The sequence below is a fragment of the Apium graveolens genome, chromosome 3, assembly GCF_009905375.1.
Source record: "Apium graveolens cultivar Ventura chromosome 3, ASM990537v1, whole genome shotgun sequence".
Classification (NCBI taxonomy): Eukaryota; Viridiplantae; Streptophyta; class Magnoliopsida; order Apiales; family Apiaceae; genus Apium; species Apium graveolens.
Window position 1 is genome coordinate 12,957,056 of NC_133649.1, and position 23,727 is coordinate 12,980,782.

At 35.7% G+C, this 23,727-nt stretch overlaps 1 protein-coding gene across 1 annotated transcript; it reads left to right on the plus strand.

Moving 5' to 3' along the window:
* Window positions 1–3,376: 3,376 nt before the first annotated feature.
* On the plus strand, window positions 3,377–3,957 carry LOC141713900 (uncharacterized). The gene is made up of 2 exons (XM_074517463.1): window positions 3,377–3,781; window positions 3,865–3,957. Exons 1-2 carry the CDS (start codon window positions 3,377–3,379, stop codon window positions 3,955–3,957), a joined length of 498 nt encoding a protein of 165 aa, XP_074373564.1.
* Window positions 3,958–23,727: the final 19,770 nt, after the last annotated feature.

Below are 23,727 nucleotides of genomic sequence, written 5' to 3' on the forward strand. Positions count from 1 at the left end.
CAACTCCATCTCAGGAAGCTGTATCTGACAAGGCTAACTCACCATCTGTGTCTCTTGTTGATCCAGACACAAGTGTTGAAATTGATATTCAGAACCTGGTTGTGTCTGAAATACTTTTCTTAGAAGCTCCAACAGCAAATAATACTTCTACAACACCTGTTATTGATGCTGTTCAAACTCCAGAGTTATCAACAACACCTTCTCTGCATCAAGATGCTGATGATCAGATTTTAGGTGAGCATCAGGATATGGGTGTTGATCAGAACTTAGTATCAGATCAGCAATTAGAGGATGCTGAAGCCTCCATTGCTACTCACACTGTTGTCTTATCAGAAGATACTGATTCTTTAAGTTCTGATGCTGCAAATGTTGGAGATACTGGTGAAGCTGCTACAACTGTAGATACTGATGAAGTAGGTCCTTCAGGACATACTCCTCCACCGACTCTTCCTAAGTCTGAACTGGTAAAGGAGTTTGTTATCAGGGATGCACCAGTACCTTGGAGTGAAACTCCTGCAGGTCAGGAGTGGACTAAGGAATGGAACTCAGTTTCATGTGTTCCAAATGCTTTACATCTTGCTGAGCACTTGCCTAAAGCTGATGAAATGTTAAATTCTGATGATTTTAAAACCCAGCTTAGAGTCACTACATTGAGTACTAAACATCTACAAGGTCTTCATTCCAATACTCATGCAGAGCTACACAAGATTTAGGAGAACTTTATCAAACAGGAACAAGTTTGGAAAATTGATAAGAAAAAGTTCTTCCAACCTACCATTGACAGGGTTGCTTATATTGAGAAAACTCAAGAGAAGCAACAAGCTCAGATTGATCAAATTCTGATAAATCAAGCTTCTCAGCAATCGCAACTTACTGAAATCCAGACCTCAGTGGAACTACTTATCTCTCTTTTATTACCTGCTGATGCCAAAAAGGGGGAGAAGGTAATTAAGTCCAAATGCAAAACCAACAAGACACTGCAAGGAAAGGATGATGGAAAAGATGACCAAGGAACCTCTGGAATGGGTAGTGGTCATAGTCAAGGTAGAAGGTTTACATCAAGACAAGCTAGTCACAGAACAAGTTCTGATACTGGGAAAAGAATAAGTTCTGCTGCTGGTAAAAGGATAAGTTCTGATGAACTTCTAGATCTTGATGAGGAAATGTCAAGACAGTTATTTCTTCAAGAAAATACAGGGATGGAATTGGAAAGTTTAAAGGAAGAAGAAGCCAGACTTAAATCAGAGAAAGTCACATCTAAATCTGAAGCTTCTGGTAAAAAGTTACTTCCAAAACCTAAAGGCATTGTGATCAAAGAAAGGATACATACTGAAGCAACTTTGGCTAGATCACAACCACAGATAGATCCAAGATCCAAGGGTAAAGAAAAGGTTGGTGAACCTATCAAGCCTTATGTACCTCCTGAGGAAGAAGAAATTACTGATGGAAAAGATGATCTTGCTCTGACTACAAGAAAAGTTCTTAAAACAACCTCTGACATGGCTCAAGTTGTTCAGAGTCAAGAAATTGTAAGTTCTGATATTCAGAAGAAGCAAGTAACCTCTGACAGTGCTCAAGTTAACTTGATATCAGAAAATAGATCTAAAACACTCCTACCAGGATTCACTAAAGCAAAACAGACTCAATCTTTGAAGACTACTGCAAGTGGTTTTGAAGCAAGAGTAGTTACTGGAAAGGAAGCTAGAGATAAAACTGGATTGGGAAGTGCTGATGAAAGAACAGTACACAACACTACCAATGATCCAACTTCCTTGAGTGAACCAGGTATTGGAGCAACTCCTGAGAGATTGAATCAACTGGAATCTGTACAGATGGTTTACCATACCTACTTGAAAGAATACATCATGTTGTATTTCATGACAGATGGTAGGGTTTATCATATAAGACAAAATGCCATTCCTTTGAAGTATTTTGAAGAATTGGAGCATGTACTTTTCTTACTTCAAGTGGATGACAGAATAACAGAGACTGCTGCAAACTACTTAAAAGAACAGATTCAGAGACAGAAAAGGCTTTATTCTGTTAAGTCTGACAGTATATATGTTCCAAAGTACAGAGATCACAATGGTGATATTGTTGATATGAAGCCTAATACTGCACAGATCAGAACGTATCTTGGTATTAAGGGACTTGAATTCAATCTTGAATCTGACAAAGCTTATGTCATAAGACTAGATCAGGAGTTAAGAAAAGCAAAGATTAATGATCTCAGAGCTGCAATCTTTCAAACTGGTGAAGATACTGCAGAGCTTAAAGGTGTTAAAAGGAAAATGATTGATGAACTAAGATATGCTGAGAAATGTTTGTTGAAGAACTATCTCAGAACAACTCCTGACATCAGAGAGATCAGAAAATGAAGAAGCCAAGTCGAAGATCTACAACTGCTTAAATTATGATATTTATAAAGATTGAAGTTGTTATCAGAAGTTGAAATTGGTAAAAACTTTAAGGACTGTAAGTTGTAGTTATCTAGTCTATTTCTCATGCATTTGTACTTAATGTTTTTGACATCATCAAATATCTGTTAAACTTTTATATTTTGTTAATTTACAAGTTGGGGGAGATTGTTAGATATATTTGATAATGTCATGGCTAATATGTTTTATGTTTAGCTTTCAGATCTTACGTGAACAGGATAAATCAGTACTTAACTGTTTATCAGTACTTATACTGGAAGTCAGGACTTAAGGATATCAGTACTTATATTATCAGAAGATAATCATCAGAAGATAGATATCAGAACTTAAGTGCTGAAGGACAATCAGATAAGGACAGTAGCTGATTAAAGGAAAGAAGATCGAGATAAATATAAGAAGAGATATGCATGAAGAAGGAATTTCGTGAAGAATGGAATACTTGGAAGAAAAGATATCTGATTGATATATTTTAGGAAGCAGAATTATATTCCATATCAATTAGCGATTATCTTGTAACTGTGTAGTATATAAACACAGACATAGGGTTTACACTATAAGTGTTATCATTATCGAAGTTATTATTCTTTATAACCCTAGCAGCTCTCGTGATATTTGTTCATCACTGAGAGGTAACAGTTCCATACTGTAACAGAGTTTATTGTTTTAATAAAGTTTGTTTTCTGTTACTTAAGATCTTAAAGTTCGATTTGAGTGTACTATACACTGTATTCACCCCCTCTACAGTGTGTGTGTGACCTAACAGTCCTAATGCCATGAGAAAAATTAACAAGTAAGTTACTGTGATTTTTTTTCTATTTTTGTGGCTTATTACTTGTAAAAAAAATAAAATTTTGAAATGTTCATGCATTTATAGGGCTATGGGTTATAGTACTGGCTGCATAGTGTAATGGTCTGGAAAAATCAAATATTTGGTGACAATGACAGATGGGGGACATGAAATAGTAGTTGATCTTGATGCTAGGACTTGTGCTTGTAGAAAATTTGACCTAACTGGACTCCCTTGCTACCATGCATGTGCTTGTATACAATGGAAAAATTTAAAGTTGGTAGACTATATTCATCCTACATATGGGAAGGGCGTGTATTTAGCAACTTACAACCACACTATTGAACCAATTAATAGCTCAGAATATTGGGAGAAAACTGGTCTATCTGGCCCTTTACCACCAATGATCAAGGTGCAACCTGGAAGGCCAAAAAAAAAAGAAACAAAAAAAAATGATGTCCCAATTGATGCCACCAAATTGAGAAGGCAAAACACAAATGTGTTCTGCAGCTATTGTAAAGAAAAGAGACACAATGCCAGAACTTGTCCTGCTAAGGTACATTGTTTCATTAATTTTATTGTTATCACTATTTTTTTTGTTATCATTATTTCTTATTCTCTGTTATTTATGCTTTGTAGAAAGTTGATCAAGCAAATGGTGTTTTCAAAACTAATTTTTTAAAAAAAAGAAATAAAAGAGTGCAGTGGGATCAAAAGTTAATCCGGAAATAGTAATTGACACGTGTATATTATTTACATGCTTTGATCTATATATGAAGTAATTCTTTTGAAGTATGTCATTATATTTTGGGTGATGGAATTATATACATGATGGATATTATTTATTGAAGGAATCCATTTCCTGATAATATTCGGGTTAATGATGTCCCCTTGAAAGCTCAAAAAGATTTAATTATGTGAAACCCTGCAGGTGGAATTTATTCTGGCATAATTAAATAAAGGTTGAGTGTATGATCAAGGATAAAAGATATTAATTAAATAAATTATCAGTAATTTATTTAATTAATGGACATGTGATATTTTAAATATGGGGAATTTAATAAGCAAATAATATTGGAACCGAATTAATTAAATTACGGTATTAGGAAAGGTAGTGCAAATATTAATTCTTTAGTGAATTGAATTAATATTTAATTACAGTGGGCTAGGCTCAAGATGTAATTAGAAGGCCCAACCTAATTATCCATGGTCCCTATTGTAGCCTATATATATTCTTATTCTCTTCTTGCTTGGTTTTGTGTGAAAACATATTGTAGCCACCAAGGAGCAAGAAGGGATGATAACTTGAGAAGACGGAGGCCACACTTCGCTCAAGGGAATTTGGGAATACAATAGAAGAGCGTGGAATCAACCGTTAACAAGGTGATTTTCTTTTCGTAATCTTTATCGTAAAACGTAGTAACACCCTAAGTCCGTGATTCCCAACAATTGGTATCAAGAGCCTGATAATGGGTTCTACGTTTTATGATATAATATCCATGTCGTAATTATATATGCGTGTATATAGTGTTTTGCTTGTATTGGTTTTGATGCAGGTTGTTAATCCACTATTATGGCCATGTATATTTTAATTATGTGTTTGGATCCCACGTGGTTTAATCGTGGTTAATTTCTGTTTTGGTTTCCACGTGGTTTAATCGTGGTTGTAATTTACACGAGGGTTGATCGTGTTAGAATAGATTTTACAAAATTAGTTTTGTATTAGATCTATTTTTTTGTAATTGTTCCGGGTATTTTGTAATAGTTATGTGCGATCGGAAATCAATTCCGGTAGTTTTTTATTCCGCTGTGCGATTACAAGGGGCTGCTATTGGTGTTTGGATCGAACAAAATCAAAACAAAACTCACAGAAAAGGAACAGGCGGCCGGCGCGGTGAAAAACAGCAGAAACAGGGGTAACGCAGGCCGGACCTGCGTTACAGGCCAAGTTACGGCGGTAACGCAGGTCGAACCTGCGCAACATGCCTATTTTGGCTGTAACGCGGGCTGCACCTGCGCAACACGCCCAGATTGGCTGTAACGCAGGTCTGGCATGCGCAACAGGTGCTGGGGCAGTTTTTTTTCGAAAGCTGGATTTTTTTTTCAAGGGCCATAATAGGGGAAAATTTATTTTATTTTTTTCCATTAAATTTTTAATTATTGCTTTAATTTATTGATTATGTGTGTCGTTAATTATGTGTGTAATTCCTTTAAAATTGCATGTTTAACTTAATTAGGACGACATGGACATAAATTTTATTTATTGCTTTAATTAAATGTTATATGTTGCTAAAATTATGTGTGTATTTTGAATGCATGATTAGACATAATTATAACGACATATGACCCCATTTAATTTTAAAATTCGTCAATTTTAATAAAAAAATTCTAAGTGGAAGAGGGAATTAATATGAAATTAAATCCCATGGTCTCCATTATTGGTTGTAGGTAATTTAACATAAAGACGAATATAAATTATATATACGTCACCCATCGTGACATGTAATTTATGGTGTCTAGAATGTTATAGAAATTACTAGAACAGACTTCTTAAATTAATTTTAAAAGGAATAAAATACGGATTTTCTTTATTTCTGATTTGGGGCGATTTTGTCAAAAACGAGTTCATCGAACTTGTAAGGCTGTGGGTTTTAAGCGAGACCGATGTGACTCCTCCACTACCTGGAAATCAAACCATTGATAAATATTGAATTGAAGTATTCTATTCAAGGCAAAATTACGAATATTGGAAGGTATACACGCCACCCATCGTGGCGTACCAAGTTCCATAGATTTCAAATAATTTAAGATTTGATGATGGTATACACTTAGCTATGAAAAATAATATAGTCCACCCCAACGTGGCATATTATTTAGTAATAGGACCGAAGTAACATTTAAACAAAATTAGGTGGTATACATGTCACACATCGTGGCGTACCAGAAGCTTATGGTGTTTAGATGTTAGTGCATTAAATTTTAATAATTGTTAGAGGAATCAATAGATCTTAATAATTAATGCACCCTTATTTATGTGATGTTTTTATGCATGATTCTCAGGATAAAATGGGCTTTAATCCACTATTCACCATACTTAAGGATAACAAACTTACCGGACCTAACTATATTGAATGGAAACGAAATTTGGACATTGTGTTGACTGCTGAGGAGTACAAGTTTTGCACTTATGAACCCAAGCCTGAACAACCTGCTGTTGATGCTCCTGAAGATGAGAAAGAGTATTATAAACGGTGGATTAAGGCTGATGAGATGTCGCGATGTTACATTCTGGCAGCAATGTCGGGTGTTTTGCAGCATCAACATCAGTCTATGGCCACTGCTTCGGATATGCTCTTTAATCTCAAGGAACTTTTTGGAGATCAGAATAGGGCTGCCAGGCAAGTAGCCATGAAGGCTTTAATGAACACTCAGATGGCTGAAGGCACACCTGTAAGGGATCATGTTCTCAAGATGATGTCGCATCTGAATGAGATAGAGATCCTTGGTGCTGAACTTGACGGGGAAACCCAGATTGACATTATCCTTATGAGCTTGTCCAAGAGTTTTGAGCAGTTCCGCTTGAATTACAACATGAACAAGAGGCAGTATAGTCTCGCGGAACTTCTGACAGAACTTCAGGCAGCTGAAGGATTATTTCGGCAGAGTGTTCAAGTGAATGTGGCTGAGAAAGGTTCTTCCTCTAAGACGAAAGGTATTAAGAAGAAGAAAAAGGCTCAGACACAGAAAGCTGTGAAGGCAGTGGGAGTTCAGGGTGGTGTGAAAAAGCCTAAGGGAAAGTGCTTCAGATGCAAACAGTCAGGTCACTGGAAACAGGATTGTCCTCTTCCTAAGAAGACAAACAATACTGGTATGTCTCTTTCTCTAGTTACAGAAATATTTATAGCGGCTATATCTACGAGCATTTGGTGTGTAGATACAGGAGCCACTAATCATGTTTGTAATTCTATGCAGGGGTTCCAGCTATCCAGAATGCTTAGAGATGGTGAGATATACGTGTTCATGGGAGATGCTACGAAAGTAGCAGTAGTTGCAGTAGGAGTTATTCATTTATCTTTTGGTTCTGATAGGATTTTGGTTTTGAACAATTGTCTTTATGTACCTTCTTTTAGAAGGAATTTAATTTCGGTTTCTAAACTTGCTTTGGATGGTTATAATGTTTGTTTGGATTGTAATGTTTCTATTATGATGAATAAACGAATTATATGTTCTGGTACATTGCAAGACAATTTGTATATAATTAATCCTAGTCAACCTGCACTGCAACTGCAATTTAGGGAATTGAACAACACATCTTCTAACTCTACTAAAAGAAAGGAACCTTCTAGTTTGAACCAAACATATCTTTGGCACTTGAGATTAGGTCATATTAACTTGAGAAGGATTCAAAGACTGGTAGTAGATGGGCCTTTAAGCTCATTGGCAGTGGAGCCATTTCCAGTTTGTGAATCCTGCTTGGAAGGTAAAATGACTAATAGGCCTTTCAAGGTAAAGGGGAATAGAGCCAAACAAGTGTTAGAATTGGTTCACTCTGATTTATGTGGACCCATGAATATCCAAGCAAGAGGTGGTTATGAATATTTCGTCATTTTCATTGATGATTATTCTAGATATGGGTATGTTTATTTGTTGCGCCATAAGTCTGAGTGCTTTGATAAGTTCAAAGAGTACAAAGCTAAAATGGAGAAGCGACTTAATAAAAGTATCAAGTCACTACGATCAGATCGTGGTGGTGAATACTTGCTTGGAGAATTTAGGGAATATTTATCAGAAAATGGGATAGAATCCCAGTTAACTGCACCAGGCACACCCCAGCAGAACGGCGTAGCAGAGAGAAGGAACCAGACTCTTTTAGAGAGTGTTAGATCGATGATGAGTTATTCGGATTTACCCAAGTCATTTTGGGGACATGCCTTAGAGACATCAGCTTATCTTCTGAACTTAGTACCTTCTAAGTCGGTTCCTAAAACCCCCTTAGAATTGTGGACCGGGGATAAACCGAGTCTAAGACATATTCGAATATGGGGTTGTCCAGCACATGCGTTGAACAAGAACGCGACTAAGTTAGAATCTCGTACAGAAGTAAAGTTATTTGTAGGCTACCCCATGGGAACGAAAGGATATTTATTTTATAGTCCGAAGAATCGGGATGTCATTTTTAGCACCAATGCAAGATTCTTGGAGGAGGACTATATAATGAATCACAAACCCATGAGTAGTGTCGTTTTAGAGGAACTAGTGGGAGGGACAAATAATACCCATGAAGCTGTAGTACAAGTAGAACAACCACAACATAATGTATAACCTGTCACTAATACCGCACCAGTGCCTCGTCGTAGTGGGAGGGTTGTTCAACAACCTGATAGATTCATTTTTTTGGGAGAGTCTTCAGACTTGGTCCCAGGTGAACATGATGATGATCCCCGTATATACGAAGAGGCAGTACAAGACAAAGATGTAGATCTTTGGCAAAAGGCGATGGAATCTGAGATAGAATCACTGGGAGCTCGTGGAACCACCCAAAGGTATAAAACCTATTGGATGTAAGTGGATCTACAAGAAAAAGAGGGGATTAGATAAAAAGGTGAAAGCCTGGAAAGCAAGACTTGTTGCGAAAGGGTATACTCAGAAAGAAGGTATCGATTATGAGGAAACCTTTTCACCGGTAGTCATGCTTAAGTCAATCCGTATTCTTTTATCTATAGCAGCTCATCTCGATTATGTGATTTAGAAAATGGATGTCAAGACAGCTTTTCTTAATGGAAGTCTTGAAGAAACCATCTATATGCAGCAACCAAAAGGATTCATTAAGGAAGACCACGAGCATCTGGTATGTAAGCTTAAGAGGTCTATTTATGGACTTAAACAAGCTTCTAGAGACTGGAATATTCATTTTGATCAGGCAGTCCAATCATATGGATTTGATCAAAGTCCAAGCGAATCGTGCGTGTATAAGAGAAGTGAAGGTAATGCAGTGGTTTTTCTAATACTATATGTAGATGATATTTTACTCATTGGAAACAATGTTGAGATGTTGTCATCAGTAAAGGCATGGTTGTTCAAACAATTTGACATGAAGGACTTAGGTGAAGCGGCATACATCCTTGGGATCAAAGTTATAAGGGATCGCAAGAAAAGGATGTTGGCTTTATCTCAAGAGCCCTACATTGATGAAGTATTAGCTCGTTTTAACATGCAGAACTCCAAGAAAGGTTTTTTACCTTTTAAGCATGGAGTTGCTCTATCTAAGAAGCAGTGTCCTTCGACACCTGAGGATATAGAGAGCATGAAAGCAGTTCCTTATGCTTCAGCATGTGGAAGCTTAATGTATGCTATGTTATGTACGAGGCCTGGCATCTGCTTTGCTGTAGGCATGGTTAGTAGATATCAGTCGAACCTAGGTCAGGAACATTGGAGTGCAGTAAAAACTATACTCAAGTACCTGAGAAGGACTAAGGAGTATATGTTAATTTACAAGGCCTCAGATCTATTTCCTTTGGGATATACTGATTCAGATTTCCAATCAGATAGGGATAAGAGGAAATCAACCTCGGGATATGTTTTTACTTTGGGAGGTGGAGCCGTTATATGGAGGAGTGTAAAGCAGATATGCATTGCAGACTCCACCATGGAGGCCGAGTACGTGGCGGCCTCTGAGGCTGGCAAGGAGGCTGTATGGTTCAGGAACTTCCTTTTGGACTTAGATGTGGTACCTAATTTGCCTAGGAGCTTGACGGTGTATTGTGATAATACTGGTGCTGTGGCAAATTCAAAGGAACTGCGAGACCACAAAGCAACTAAACATATTGAACGTAAGTATCATCTCATACGAGGAATCGTAAAGCGAGGGGATATAGTTGTGGCTCACATATCATCAGAAGACAACCGGGCAGATCCTTTCACAAAGAGCTTGCCAACCAAGGTTTTTGACAAGCATGTGGAAGCGATATGAGTCAGATGGATGGACACATAGATTTTTATGCAATAGTGGATTAAATAAACACTGATGTACACATAGAATATTTTGAGTATAAGTGGGAGATTGTTAGTGTATACTAAAAATATTTATTTGAAGTATATACATTTATTTCTGGCCAGTTTATTTGAGAATTATTTGAATGTTTATATGTTGTCTAATATTATATATTGTGAACAATCTAGTATCAAATGGGATACAAAATATTAGATTGTTAAATACGGTTATATAATATAATAAGGTTCACAGCACAAGTGGTGTTGGACAATCCACTGGTATGGCTGTAGTATTATTTAGATTAGTTTATATTGACTAATAAATAATACTAGTATACTTTGTGTATATTGAACATGATCAAATTTAGAATTGTTCCCTTAATACTGATTAAGAAGGAGAACTAAGATTCTATGTTATTATTAATGCTTAGGTTCTTAATCCGGAAATAGTAATTGACACGTGTATATTATTTACATGCTTTGATCTATATATGAAGTAATTCTTTTGAATTATGTCATTATATTTTGGGTGATGGAATTTTATACATGGTGGATATTATTTATTGAAGGAATTCATGTCCTGATAATATTCGGGTTAATGATGTCCCCTTGAAAGCTCAAAAAGATTTAATTATGTGAAACCCTGCAGGTGGAATTTATTCTGACATAATTAAATAAAGGTTGAGTGGATGATCAAGGATAAAAGATATTAATTAAATAAATTATCAGTAATTTATTTAATTAATGGACATGTGATATTTTAAACATGGGAAATTTAATAAGCAAATAATATTGGAACCGAATTAATTAAATTGCGGTATTAGGAAAGGTAGTACAAATATTAATTCTTTAGTGGATTGAATTAATATTTAATTACATTGAGCTAGGCTCAAGATGTAATTAGACGGCCCAACCTAATTATCCATGGTCCCTATTGTAGCCTATATATATTCTTATTCTCTTCTTGCTTGGTTTTGTGTGAAAACATATTGTAGCCTCCAAGGAGCAAGAAGGGAGGATAACTTGAGAAGACGGAGGCCACACTTCGCTCAAGGGAATTTGGGAAAATAATAGAAGAGCGTGGAATCAACCGTTAACAAGGTGATTTTCTTTTCGTAATCTTTATCGTAAAACGTAGTAACACCCTAAGTCCGTGGTTCCCAACAACTCTGCGGAGGCAGTGAATGCAGTTATGAATCCTGATCCAGATTTCTGGCTTGCTAACTTGGTTGTGTTCATAAAAAATCTGGAGAATGAGGCATGGGACTCATACCGTATTGAGCATGTGTCCAAAGCTGCAAATGAGGCTGCTAATGTGCTTGCTAACTGCCATCTTGATGGTGAAGGTGGAGTGGAGGAGCTTGCCAATGCCCCTGGTTTCATGGCATCTGTTCTTGCTTAATTTAGCTACTTATGTTATGTTTAATTTTCATTTCCCTGTGTCATTTGCATGTCTCTAATGGTGCTGCTTTCAATTCTATGTATCATTTCTATGCACCATTTCTTATTGTAATGCTGGATTATTGAATGATCTATCTACTACTGTTTTCTTCTTAAAAATCAAAAGTGCAACAAACACAATGCAATTCATTAACTTAACAATGCTCATACGAGCTACATTGTGAATTAAACATTACAAACACAATTCTTTCCGGATAAATTGTAGACTATTAACATAACAACAAAGACAAAAACAAATTTCATAAACATACTAATTTGTCTGGGCACATATGCTTCAATTGAGGCACCATTATGCTGGACTATCTTCCCCTTCTCTTTCTCTTCTTCTTCGTTCTCTATTCTTCTGAGCAAGCCACGTATCACTTCACACCCACGATCGCAAATCGGACCATCAACCCATCGAAAATATTTGCAACCCCTTCTACTATAAACACAGCTCACAAACCTTCTCCCAACATTCCTCTCCGTCCAAGCAGTCCGTTCAACCACCACCATTTGAAAATTGCAATATTCCCCTATTCCAGCCCCTTTGCAACCCCTTCTACTATAAGCATAGCTCACACTTATCTTAGTTTGCAGCCACCTCTTTAACAAAAACACCTCTTTGTTATGTTTATAGACCACCAAACAACAATATAGCCGTTAGGGGTACCAAAAGAGAGAGATGCCCCTCCATTCCAGCTGTACTTTAACTCTGTTAAACTCAAACTAACGGAAGTACACTAACTGCTAGAATCTAGTAACCACAGATACATACATTGCTAAATATTGAACTACAGGTACACATAGTGCACAATGTGGGTGTGCATTTTACTCTATATTTAAATATTGGCCAAAACAATATAACCCTAACCAATATTAATTGGCCTGGCTATCCGATACGGAACAAGATTCAAATACTCAAAGGTGTATGACCAAATGTAATTAGATTTCTACTCTTACTCTATCTAGGATAATTAATGGCACTGCACAAATCTTATATAACCCGTAGCAAAACTCGCTGCCCTTTGAAAAAAACTACAGTGAAGCTTGTGCTTTGTCCTGGATACTGACCAACTTTACGGACATGGCGGTGCTACCCCAGCTTCCTGAAGAAATTTTACTTACGGAAGTACTTACCCGATTACCGGTGAAATCTGTTATACGATTTCAGTCAGTTTGTAAGTCGTGGGAATCTCTGTTTTCTCAGGCAAGTTTTATAAAAGATCATCTCAAGTGCACCGCTCAAAACCCTGATGAATATAAACTCATAATTAACAAACACGTCGAGACCTGTGGTACGAGAGGTCGCTGCGAAATAGATTTACTATCCTTATCCGATTTATCAGAAACTAAACAGTTTAATGTCCCGTTCCCTAAACATATATATGTTCCAGTCACATTGGTCGGCTCAATTAATGGTTTAGTCTGTTTATATCTTTACACGAATTTTCATCACGAGTTTCGACTATGGAATCCCGCGATTAGACAAGCTCAAAAAATTGAACCACCTTTTGAGTACAGTTTCAGCTTTCCACTAGACCTTTGCGGATTCTGTTGGGATGATGCGGAGAACGATTTTAAATTGGTTGTTTGTGATTACAAATATGGCGGTTTTGGGTTGTTAAACGTTTACTCGTGTAACTCTGATTCTTGGAGTTTGCAACCTCGTAATCCTTCTAACTCTGATGTTAGGACTACAATACCTCTGCGTGATTCAGGGGCTCCGTCTGCTATTGTGAATGGAGTGCCATATTGGCAGTGTTCTAAGCTTCTTGACGTGAAAACAGCTGTGATATTTAAGTTTGACGTGAGGAGTAAAGAGTTCAGGATGATACCTAAACTTGATGCTGAGGTAATTGACGATCGTAGTTTCCTTATTGTCAACTGGAAGGAGTGTCTATCTGCACTGGTGTCTAAGGATTCTAATTGGCATACCGCTGTGGATATATATTGTTTTGATGAGATTAGTGGTATTTGGAGTAAGATGCACAGTATCGAACCCAATACTGGTTTTGTGCATAATCTGGTGGGTTGTTTCACGTATGGGGGTGAGATTATTTTCGGTACAAGTGGGAATTATATGTGCTATGATCACGAAACAAATAAGATAAAGGGTCTTGGCATCAGGAAGGCGAAACTACTAACATGCTCTGGTTATCAGGCTAGCCTCATCTGTCTTCAAGGAATGAAGAAGTTGCGTCTGGGATCACCTATTTATATTAAGTAAACATATTTTAATCCCAAACTTAGTCTAATTTTTACTTGTCGTCTCTATAGTTCTCAACTCGTATTTTTATTGAACAGGTCCCTGTGAGGGTTAGTATATATATGGTCTAGTGTCTTGACTCTCTCCATTTAACAGAGTACATGGTGTTTGAAACTTGAATGCTTAAGAATCACCTCTTCGTTTTATTAACCTTGATATTGTTGCAAGTGCCCAACATCTTGGTTAATGTGGTGCATAATTGCTTATAATCATATTCTTGCAGATTAATGTACACTAAATTGATAAATGCTGATAATTAAAATTATATTTAGGAGTAATTTAAGAGTTCTTGAAAATGCTCTAGGTGCTCTTAAAACATGTCAAGTTACTGTAATTTGTAGAAAGATACTTCTAAAGATACTTCTGATGCCTGAATATGTTTGTTATTTATTAGTAACTCTGCTTCTACTGTGGGATAGTGAGAACATCATTGTCTTTCTGTGATGAGTGGTTCTAGTTCTTTCTTAAACTATTAAGGATTTTTTTTTTCTATATGTCATTAAGGGTGATATGCAAGAGATTAAATGCATTTCTTTTGTTGCTCCAAGTGATTTGGATACTCTTGAACAACTCTTTGGGACTTGGATACTTAATTATGTTATTGCTCACCTATCGATACCTAATATTAGTTAGTTCATATGGTCCATCTATGAGTAAGATATCAAGTAGCTGCTGCATTTCTTGGTGATTGTTAAATGTAAAATAGAAACTCTGTTTCGAAATAGGCTATTCACATATGAATATGTTGTATAAGAAATTATCAGTTTGATAATCGACTCCCGAGAGATCTCTGTAATATCATTGTCAAATTCCAGCATATGAACTCCATACAACCAACCACACCATTATCAGTATTTTAATTAATATTATTGTCGATTCATATTTCATTATTCAAGTAATATTTTACTTATTCTGGTCACTGAAGTAATTTTTTAGGTTCTATATTTCTGCGGAATAATTTACTTCTAAATTATTTGAAGAGATTAGTTTACATCTAAAAATGATATCATTGATTAGGTTACATCTAAATAATGAAATCATGGTAAGATAGTTATATAATTTTTTATAATCTCCGATGGTAATTAGTAAAATTGTTAGCTAAATATGATAAATTGATAATTATGTAAAATTTTTGCCAAGGAGAAGGGCGAAGACTTCTATGAATTATGTATAAATATGATATCAAAATTATACCTAAAATATTTAATGATTCGACAAATTTAGCCAACCAAATGTGATTAGTATATTTTTCCCTAAGGGGAAGTATGGTTGGAGTGCTCCAAAATTTACATAATATCTATATATTGCCAAATAGACGCCACCTAGACTCCACATATATAATTTAGCTAAGCATTTTGTACCATTGGAGATTCTTTGTACGATTGGAGATTCTCTAACGACTACGTATTCACCAGTTATATTTAATGATAATTATAATGATGATAAAAACAAAAATAATAAAAAGAACAATAACAATAGTTGTGTATTTAATAAAATAACAATAACAATAATAATAAAGAATAATAATATTGAAACTATGTATTTTTCGTAGTTATATCTAACCTTGGTTTACAAAATCAAACTAGAGGGATTATTTTAAAGATGAGTTTTTTTATTATGTGTCCATGTGAACATGATAAATGCAGAAATGTATAATTTTAAGTCAATTTGATTAGTTCTTTTTTTATAATAGTGGTAGACCCGCGTTCACACCAACTTCACACCAACTTCACCTATAAAATTAGTATAAAACTATAAGTTTTCGCGATTATCATATCATACAGTAGAAAAACGGTTTAAAAATTAAAGAGTTATTTGATCCATTTTAAAATATATTAAAATATAAGGGCTTATTCGCTCACGGCCCGCACCTAAAGTACAAGATGATGTGGCTGTTTGGGAACCTTTAATTTCAGCTCATAGGGCTCAAAGTTCTTTCACAAGATTAACAGACGGTTTGGCAAAAATAATTCAACGGCCTTTATCCATGAATATAAACTAAAATGCTGAAAGTGGGTCTACCCTACATTCTCGTTTTGCGGTCACCATTTTTCCTCTGCCTTGGCATAATATTCCTCCCACATTGCAAAACCTAGTTACCTAAATATTTTAATTTCTGACATTTCCCATTTTATTAATTAATGATCTTATTTTAAAATTTTGTCTTTTTAATTTTACATTGTATACTAAAATTATTGACCTTGTTGAAAGATATTAATTTTGTAAGTTGTTTCTACAAAATATGTTTTTTTTTCAGCAATCGTAAAAGAAGTTACATTTGTGATTGCTTTTGATTGTAGACCTTATTTTTACAAATATTTTAAAAAATAGTAAAATCATAAACAAATTCAAAATGTTAGTATTTTGGTAATTTTTAAAATTATTTGTTGAAATTCAAAAAACAAATAAAAAAATTATTACCTATAAATTTGATTTACCAAACACAACTTATAAGTTACGAGGTTCATGTTAATTAAGTAACACTTTTCAAGTTTTTAAGTTATAAGTTATATTTTATAAAAAAAACCCAACTATTTATTCTTAACCCTACCCTAAGAGCGACTGAGGGTGCATGTAATTTGGGGATTCACATCCTCGTTAACAGAGTAATTCTTCTTCTATTTTCCTTCACTTGCAGCAACGACGTGAACGGACATCGCTGCCAGAAGATATTATGTACGGAAATACTTGCCCGATTACCCGTAAAATTTATTATACGATTTCGTTTAGTTTGTAAGTCATGGAAATCTCTATTTTCTCAAGCCTGTTTTATAAAAGACCATCTTAAGTGCACCATTCAAAACCCTGATGACGATAAGCTCATATTAAAAAAAATTGTCTATGACTCTGGAAGGAGAAATCTCGATTACTGCGAGATAGATATACTGTCCCTAACTAATTTATCAGAAACTAAAATTTTTGATATCCGCCACCCTAAATATGAACCACATGCTCCAGTACAATTGGTTGGCTCAATAAATGGTTTAGTCTGTTTATATCTTTACAAGCTTAATCATGAGTTTAGAATATGGAATCCCGCGATTAGACAAGTTAAAGAAATTAATTTCCCTTATTATATTGTGTTCCAGTACACCTTTGTGGATTCTGTTGGGATGAGGTGGAGAACGATTTTAAAGTGGTTGTGTGTTATTACACATATGACGGTTTTGCCTTGTACATTTACTCGTGTAACTCTGATTCTTGGACTTTGCAACCTGATATTACGTTCTCGATTAGTAAGGTGCCTTGTAAAGGGGTTCCATCTACTATTGTGAATGGAGTGCCATATTGGCAGTATTGTGAGAATTTTGGAGTGAAAACACATGTGACTAAGTTTGACGTTAAGAGTAAAGAGTTTAGGGCGGTGCCTATACTTGATGTTGCTGAATGTGGCCAGCGTTGTTTGCTTATTGTCAACTGGAAGGAGAGTCTCTCTGCACTGGAGTCTAAGGTTTGTTTTTGGCACACTTTGGTGGATGTATACTGTTTTGATGAGATATGTGGTGTTTGGAGTAAGATGCACAGCACCGGACCAAATATAGGTATTGTGCATAGGCTGCTGGGCTGTTTTGCTAATGAAAGTGAGATTGTTTTTGAAACAAGTGGGAATTATATGTGCTATGATCACAAGACAGATAAAATCAAGGGTCTTGGCATCAGGAAGGGGCAACTACTAACATGCTTTAGTTATAAGGCTAGCCTCGTCTGTCTTGAAGGAATGAAGAAGCTCTATCCGTAGAACCTCAATGATATAATATACAGATAAGAATGGCAAACTGAAGTTTTTTTTTACGTACTTATGAATTACGTTTATGAGACCTACTCTTTAGTCATTTAATTTACGCCTTGAATAATTATTCATTGTTTCGAGTTTTGCTAGCTAATGTCTTGTGATACTCCATGACCATGTTCTGTAAAATTTGTACCTTGTCCCATTAATTATATCGTTATTTATGGACACATGTTGCAGGTAGTTAATGGTGAAGGCAGGCAAGCAAGAGGAGGGGAAGAGAAGGCTACCAATTAATCAGTTAAGAGTAAAGTTGTCTTTAGCTATAAAATGAAATAAGCTTGCGTTATGAATACTTACTTCTAGGCAACTAATTATCTTGAACTACTGTTTTTTTACAAGGGAAATTAAGGCCCGGAGGAAGATCATGAATTGAGGTTTTTGTTATAACATGATCACTGTGTCAGCTGAATTGAACAAATTTTTGACCAATTTGCAGATGGTTTTATTATTTTAAAATTTACTGATGTAAGTTTGCAAGTTTCTCCAGTTAAAATTCACTGGTGTGCATTGTCTGTCAAAGAAACCCCGTGAAACCTAAAATTTGTATCTAATGAGTTGAAGTTTTATCCATTCGAGCTGTTTTACTAGTTTTCATTCTACTTACAATCATGAGGAACATATTTTGGGTTAGAGAATTAGTACAGTATCTGAATATATACGTTCATGATTCATACTGTTATAACTAAACTAATACATTATATCCCATTGCAGGATAGATTGAGGTGGTTAACTGTTATGGTAACTTCAGGTGTACATATGTTTACTCGTGAAAAAAACATTAGAAAAGACAAGGTAGAAGACTAGAAGCCCTCTAAATTTATACTGTATCACTTTAAAGAACGTTAATTTTGAGATCTACTGTATTCATTTGTGAGCACACGAGTCTAATTGTTAAAAAGAAATTTTACATATTTTTTCAAATCGAGAATATTTTAATACTTAAGATAAATGAAATGTCAATTATTCCAATTTTTATTTGGTGAAATATTCAATTTTTTTTTTGACTTTACTGTATCTTCTAAACTAGATTAGTTTCCGGGCTATGCACGGTTTTATTAAATTCATTTTATTAATAAATATATTTATATAATTTTTTTAATTTTAAAATGAAGGGAATTATAAAAAGAGGAATAAAAAAATTAGTGAAATTTAATAATTAACGAGGAGAGAAGTTGGAATTTTTTTAAGAAAAATGAATTATTTGAGATGATTACACTACAAGAAAATAAGGGTAAATTTGACCGGATAAATATGACTGCGGCTAAATTTGACCGACGCCGGTCATATTTATGGTCAACTTACATATATAATTGGTCACACTTAAATTTGACTGCCGACGGTCAAATTTAATGTCAACCAACATTCTAAACCTGGTCAAGAATTAAATATGACCGATGAAAATCAATTTTATTATCCGTCACATTTAATCGGTCATATTAATTAGTTTTTAACATTGCCAAAAATTGGAGGGAAATTTCCCGCCATAACGGCCAAAATTGAGCGGAATAAATATGACCGAGGTCGGTCATATTTATGCTTGGCCATAAAAAAAAATGGCGCCAAAATTCCGGCGAAAATTAAGGAAGTTATTTGGATGGCACAATTTAAACTTATCTTTATATTGTTTGAGTTTTTGTTTATTTTTGGAGATTGTGGATGGGATATACAGGTTATAGATATACTGGTTCACAGGGCCGTTTTTTTTTATAAATAATTGTATGTTAAATTTGTCCGCTTTTTGTCGTATTTAGCATACCAATATATCATATAATAACTATATCTGACTAATATTAGGCATATTTGCTCTTATCTTTATATTGTTTGAGTTTTTGTTTATTTTTGGAGATTGTGGATGGGATATACAGGTTATGGATATACTGGTTCACAGAGCCGATTTTTTTTACATAATTATATGTTAAATTTGTCCGCTTTTCGTCGCATTTAGCATACCAATATCTCATATAATAATTATATCTCACTAATATTAATCATATTTGCTCTTTAAATTTGATCGAAATCAGTCATTTTTATAAATCCGACTAACACAAACGGAGTCATATTTACAATTTTGACCAAAAAATAACCTAGTCAAATTTATAAGATTGACTAGTGATAAGTCGGTATAAATTTGACCGCTGCCCGTGGTATTTTGTGACCAGAGGTGGCAAATTCAATTTTTACGAAAATTTTGAAGTCAAAGGTCAAAATATAAAAATGACCGATTGAAGTCGATTTTAGGCGATCAAATTTAGTGGGTCATATTTGAGCGGTCACATTTGGCCGGTAAAATTTAATTAATTTTGACCGATTTCACTAAATTTGACCAGCCTAAAATAGACCGACACATTTCGGTCATATTTAACTAAATATGACCGCCGGCGGTCAAATTTAATTAAATATGACTAGAAAATTTCGGTCATATTTAGCCGTTTTTCTTGTAGTGTTATCAGCGGTAGGGTAAATGGAGATGGATAATTAATGTCAGATACTAGGATGAAAAACTTTATAAATCGCCACAAGCCGAGTCAGCAGTCTTTTAGTATTCGTACTGATTATTTTGTAAAAATACTGTTTGGAAGCAAAATCAACCCACCTCTTGTTTACTGAAAATAATTGAAGTTTGAGTGCATTTAAATTTACATTTCACTTAACAACATATTGCAATTCAATATTATTACAATTATCAAAAAGTGTGCCTGTTTATAAAAATAAAAAGTGGTTTTAATCAAATAAGATTACGGTTTGAAACTTGTTTGCAAAAATAAGGATTAAATCATTTTTTGTTTTTTTAATAATAACTAGTTTAAACCCTGTGAAATGCATGATTTTTGTTAGTATTTAAATATTAAAATTTTATTTATTAAATTATATAATAACTTTTAGTTTAATATATTTATATAAATATATACTCTTGTTTAAATATTATAGATTTATAATAAAAATAATAAAATAAGCCTGCAAGGGTTGATTCAGTTAATTAAAAATGAATAATTATCCTCTTGATAACATGTTCGAATTTCAAGGGAGAAAAATTTATAATTATGTCTTTTATGAGATTATCTTGATTCACGTATTTTGCAGGCTATTGCGTGAACTCGTAGATAACGGCCGCGAGTTTCATCCGATAAAAAATAAATAATAAAAATAATGAAGACTAAGTCATGCTCGTAGTTAAGCGGGTAAGGGTGGTAGTTTAGAAAAAATAAGGCTAGTCTTATTTCAGGAGAATAAGGAGCAGCAATAGTTTAGTATGCGTATAATGCTACTCTATTTATATTTTTTTAAGGAAAAGGCTTGGTATACAGAATTATATATATAAAATTTTGTATATAATGAATACCTATATTTTCATCAACAACGCACATTAAAACATCTCACATCAAGTATCATGTCATTTTTTATAATTTTTTTTACAAAAATTTGTACACCTTGTGTACTACTGTTTTTTAATAAATAAAATAAAATAACCGCGAATCAAATTATTATGTCCTTATAACCTAAAAGAGATAAGGGTATATGTAATTTGGTTATTCGGGGATTCACATGCTTGTTAACACTTAACACAGAGTAACTCTTCTTCATTGCTTTTCATTCGATATGGCGGCGGCGCTGCCCCGCTCCCGGAAGATATTAAGCGGGTGGATATACTTACACGATTACCGGTGAAATCTGTTATACGCTTTACTTCCGTTTGCAGGTCATGGAAATCTCTATTTTCTGATGATCGTTTTATAAAAGATCATCTGATCAACTGCACCATTCAGAACCCTGATGACGACAAACTCATAACTAACACACACTTCTCTGCCTATAGAACACAATGCTGCGTAATAAATCTACTATCACCTAATTTATCAGAAACTAAATTGTTTGATGTCCTCGCCCATGAAACAAATGTAGTAGTTCAAGTATTACATTTGGTTGGCTCAATTAATGGTTTAGTCTGTTTATATATTTATGACAATCTGCTTTGTGGTGAGTTTAGCTTGTGCAATCCCGCGATTAGACTAGCTAAAAAAATCGAATTACCTGATGAATACAGATCATCATCAGTAGACCTTTGCGGATTCTGTTGGGATGAGGTGGAAAAAGATTTTACAGTTGTTGTGAGTAATAAGAAATATGATTCTGTGTATGGGCGTTATGGTTTTTCTTACGTTTACTCGTGTAACTCTGATTTTTGGAGGTGGAAAGCGCAACCTCATAATCCTTGGAACATGCGACGTGATGTTTCGTTGCCTAAAAATAAGTTGTGGGTTCCTAATGCGATTGTGAATGGAGTGCCATATTGGCAGTATATTGAGCTGAAAAAACCTGTGATATTTAAGCTTGACGTGAGGATTAAGCAGTTCAGGATGATGCCTAAACTTGATGCTGAGGTAATTGGCGATCGTAATTTCCGTATCGTCAGTTGGAAGGAGTGTCTGTCTGCACTGGTGTCTAAGTTGGGTGATTATTGGATTATCGGGGTGGATGTATATTGTTTTGATGAGAAATATGGTATTTGGAGTAAGATGCACAATTTTGGACCAAACATTTGTGATGTGCGTAGTCGGATGCTGGGTTGTTTTAAGTATAGCGGTCAGATTATGTTTGAAAATGTTCGTGGGAGTTACATGTGTTATGATCACAAAACTGAAGAAACTGAGGTTCTCCATACTGAAAAAACCAATGTTTTTGGTTACCGGATCCGGAAGAGGCAAGTACTATCATGCTTCAGTTATAAGGCTAGCCTTCTGTTTCTTGAGGAATGAAGAAGTTGCATGATTCATCACCAATTTCTTTCGAGTAAAGACGGTAGAACTCATAACCCCTGTTTTACTTTTGGTCTCTTCATATCTTAACTCTTATCTTTAAAATTTACTGATAGGGTATAAGAGACCCAGATAGGATTCAACCTGGATCTTAAGGATACCAGGCTCGATTGATGGACCGAGACCCCCCTCTCCCAGAACAGCCAAATGGAGAGACCAGGCCCGGGCCCCTCTCATGATCCGAATCCTGATCCAACCCGAAACCCTGACCTGATGCCTACCCGGATCCGGATCAGGGCTCTAGCCACCATGAGGGGGTCCCAGCAAACACATGCACACCCCACAAACCGCCAAGCAAGGGTGCGTGGGCATGTGACTATGACAGCTATCAACAACCAACACACCAGACAAGCACGACGCGTATCAGAAGGCCGTTAGGACACTCTGGAGGTGGTCCTCCCCTGGACACATGTAAGCAATCCACCCAAGCCAGGCGTCCTCTGCTCCCAAGATCCAACGGCCCAGATTTAGAGGTAACTACCCCTAAACCCTACCTTGGGGCTATATATACCCCCAAGGCTGAAGGGTTTAGGGGTTATAAAATATTCACTCTTGCACACTCACACTCTCTCATACACTCAAAAACACAAAGCAGCCACCACATATACACATCCACACACAAACACACAGCAGCCTTTATGTTACTTACATAAACCTTCATCTTCTCCAAAGCCTGCTCTTATTCTCACACCGGAGGCGCCGTGGGAGCCAAACCCCCCTTCCGGTGTTGTTTTGCAGGCGCCCAACCATCAGCTACACCTCACCCCCGCACAGAAGGTCCAGGAACGCCGTCAGACGGAGCCGCCCGCTCACCGGAGTTATCATTGGCGCTAGAAGGAGTTATCACCGGAGTTACTTGACTTGGATAGGTAGAAAATCTGGTGGAAGAGCTTCAAAGTGGGCAAGAATTCGGATTTGTTGCAGCAAGCGATGAACCAGGTCATCGACTTTATCCCATTTGGAGTGATTTGCATCGGGGATATCCTGTACACGTGCTTGCAGAGGTGCTTTATGAACATATGGCACCGGGGGCTCCACCCGGATCTGAGATGTTCCATCCAGACCGGGATAAAACCATCTTCCGGACGATGATAAATCCTCTCATGGGGTTCTGGCCATCTCCACTCAATATCTGGGGTCAACTGGAAAGCAGCTCGGACCGCCTCGTTCATCTCACCCGGATCGGCCTCAGAGAA

Excerpts from the sequence above, each read along its gene's own strand:
- LOC141713900 (XM_074517463.1), top strand. The coding sequence starts at position 3,377 with ATGACAGATGGGGGACATGAAATAGTAGTTGATCTTGATGCTAGGACT. Across the intron at positions 3,782-3,864 it reads CCAGAACTTGTCCTGCTAAG|AAAGTTGATCAAGCAAATGG; the intron begins GTACATTGTTTC and ends TATGCTTTGTAG.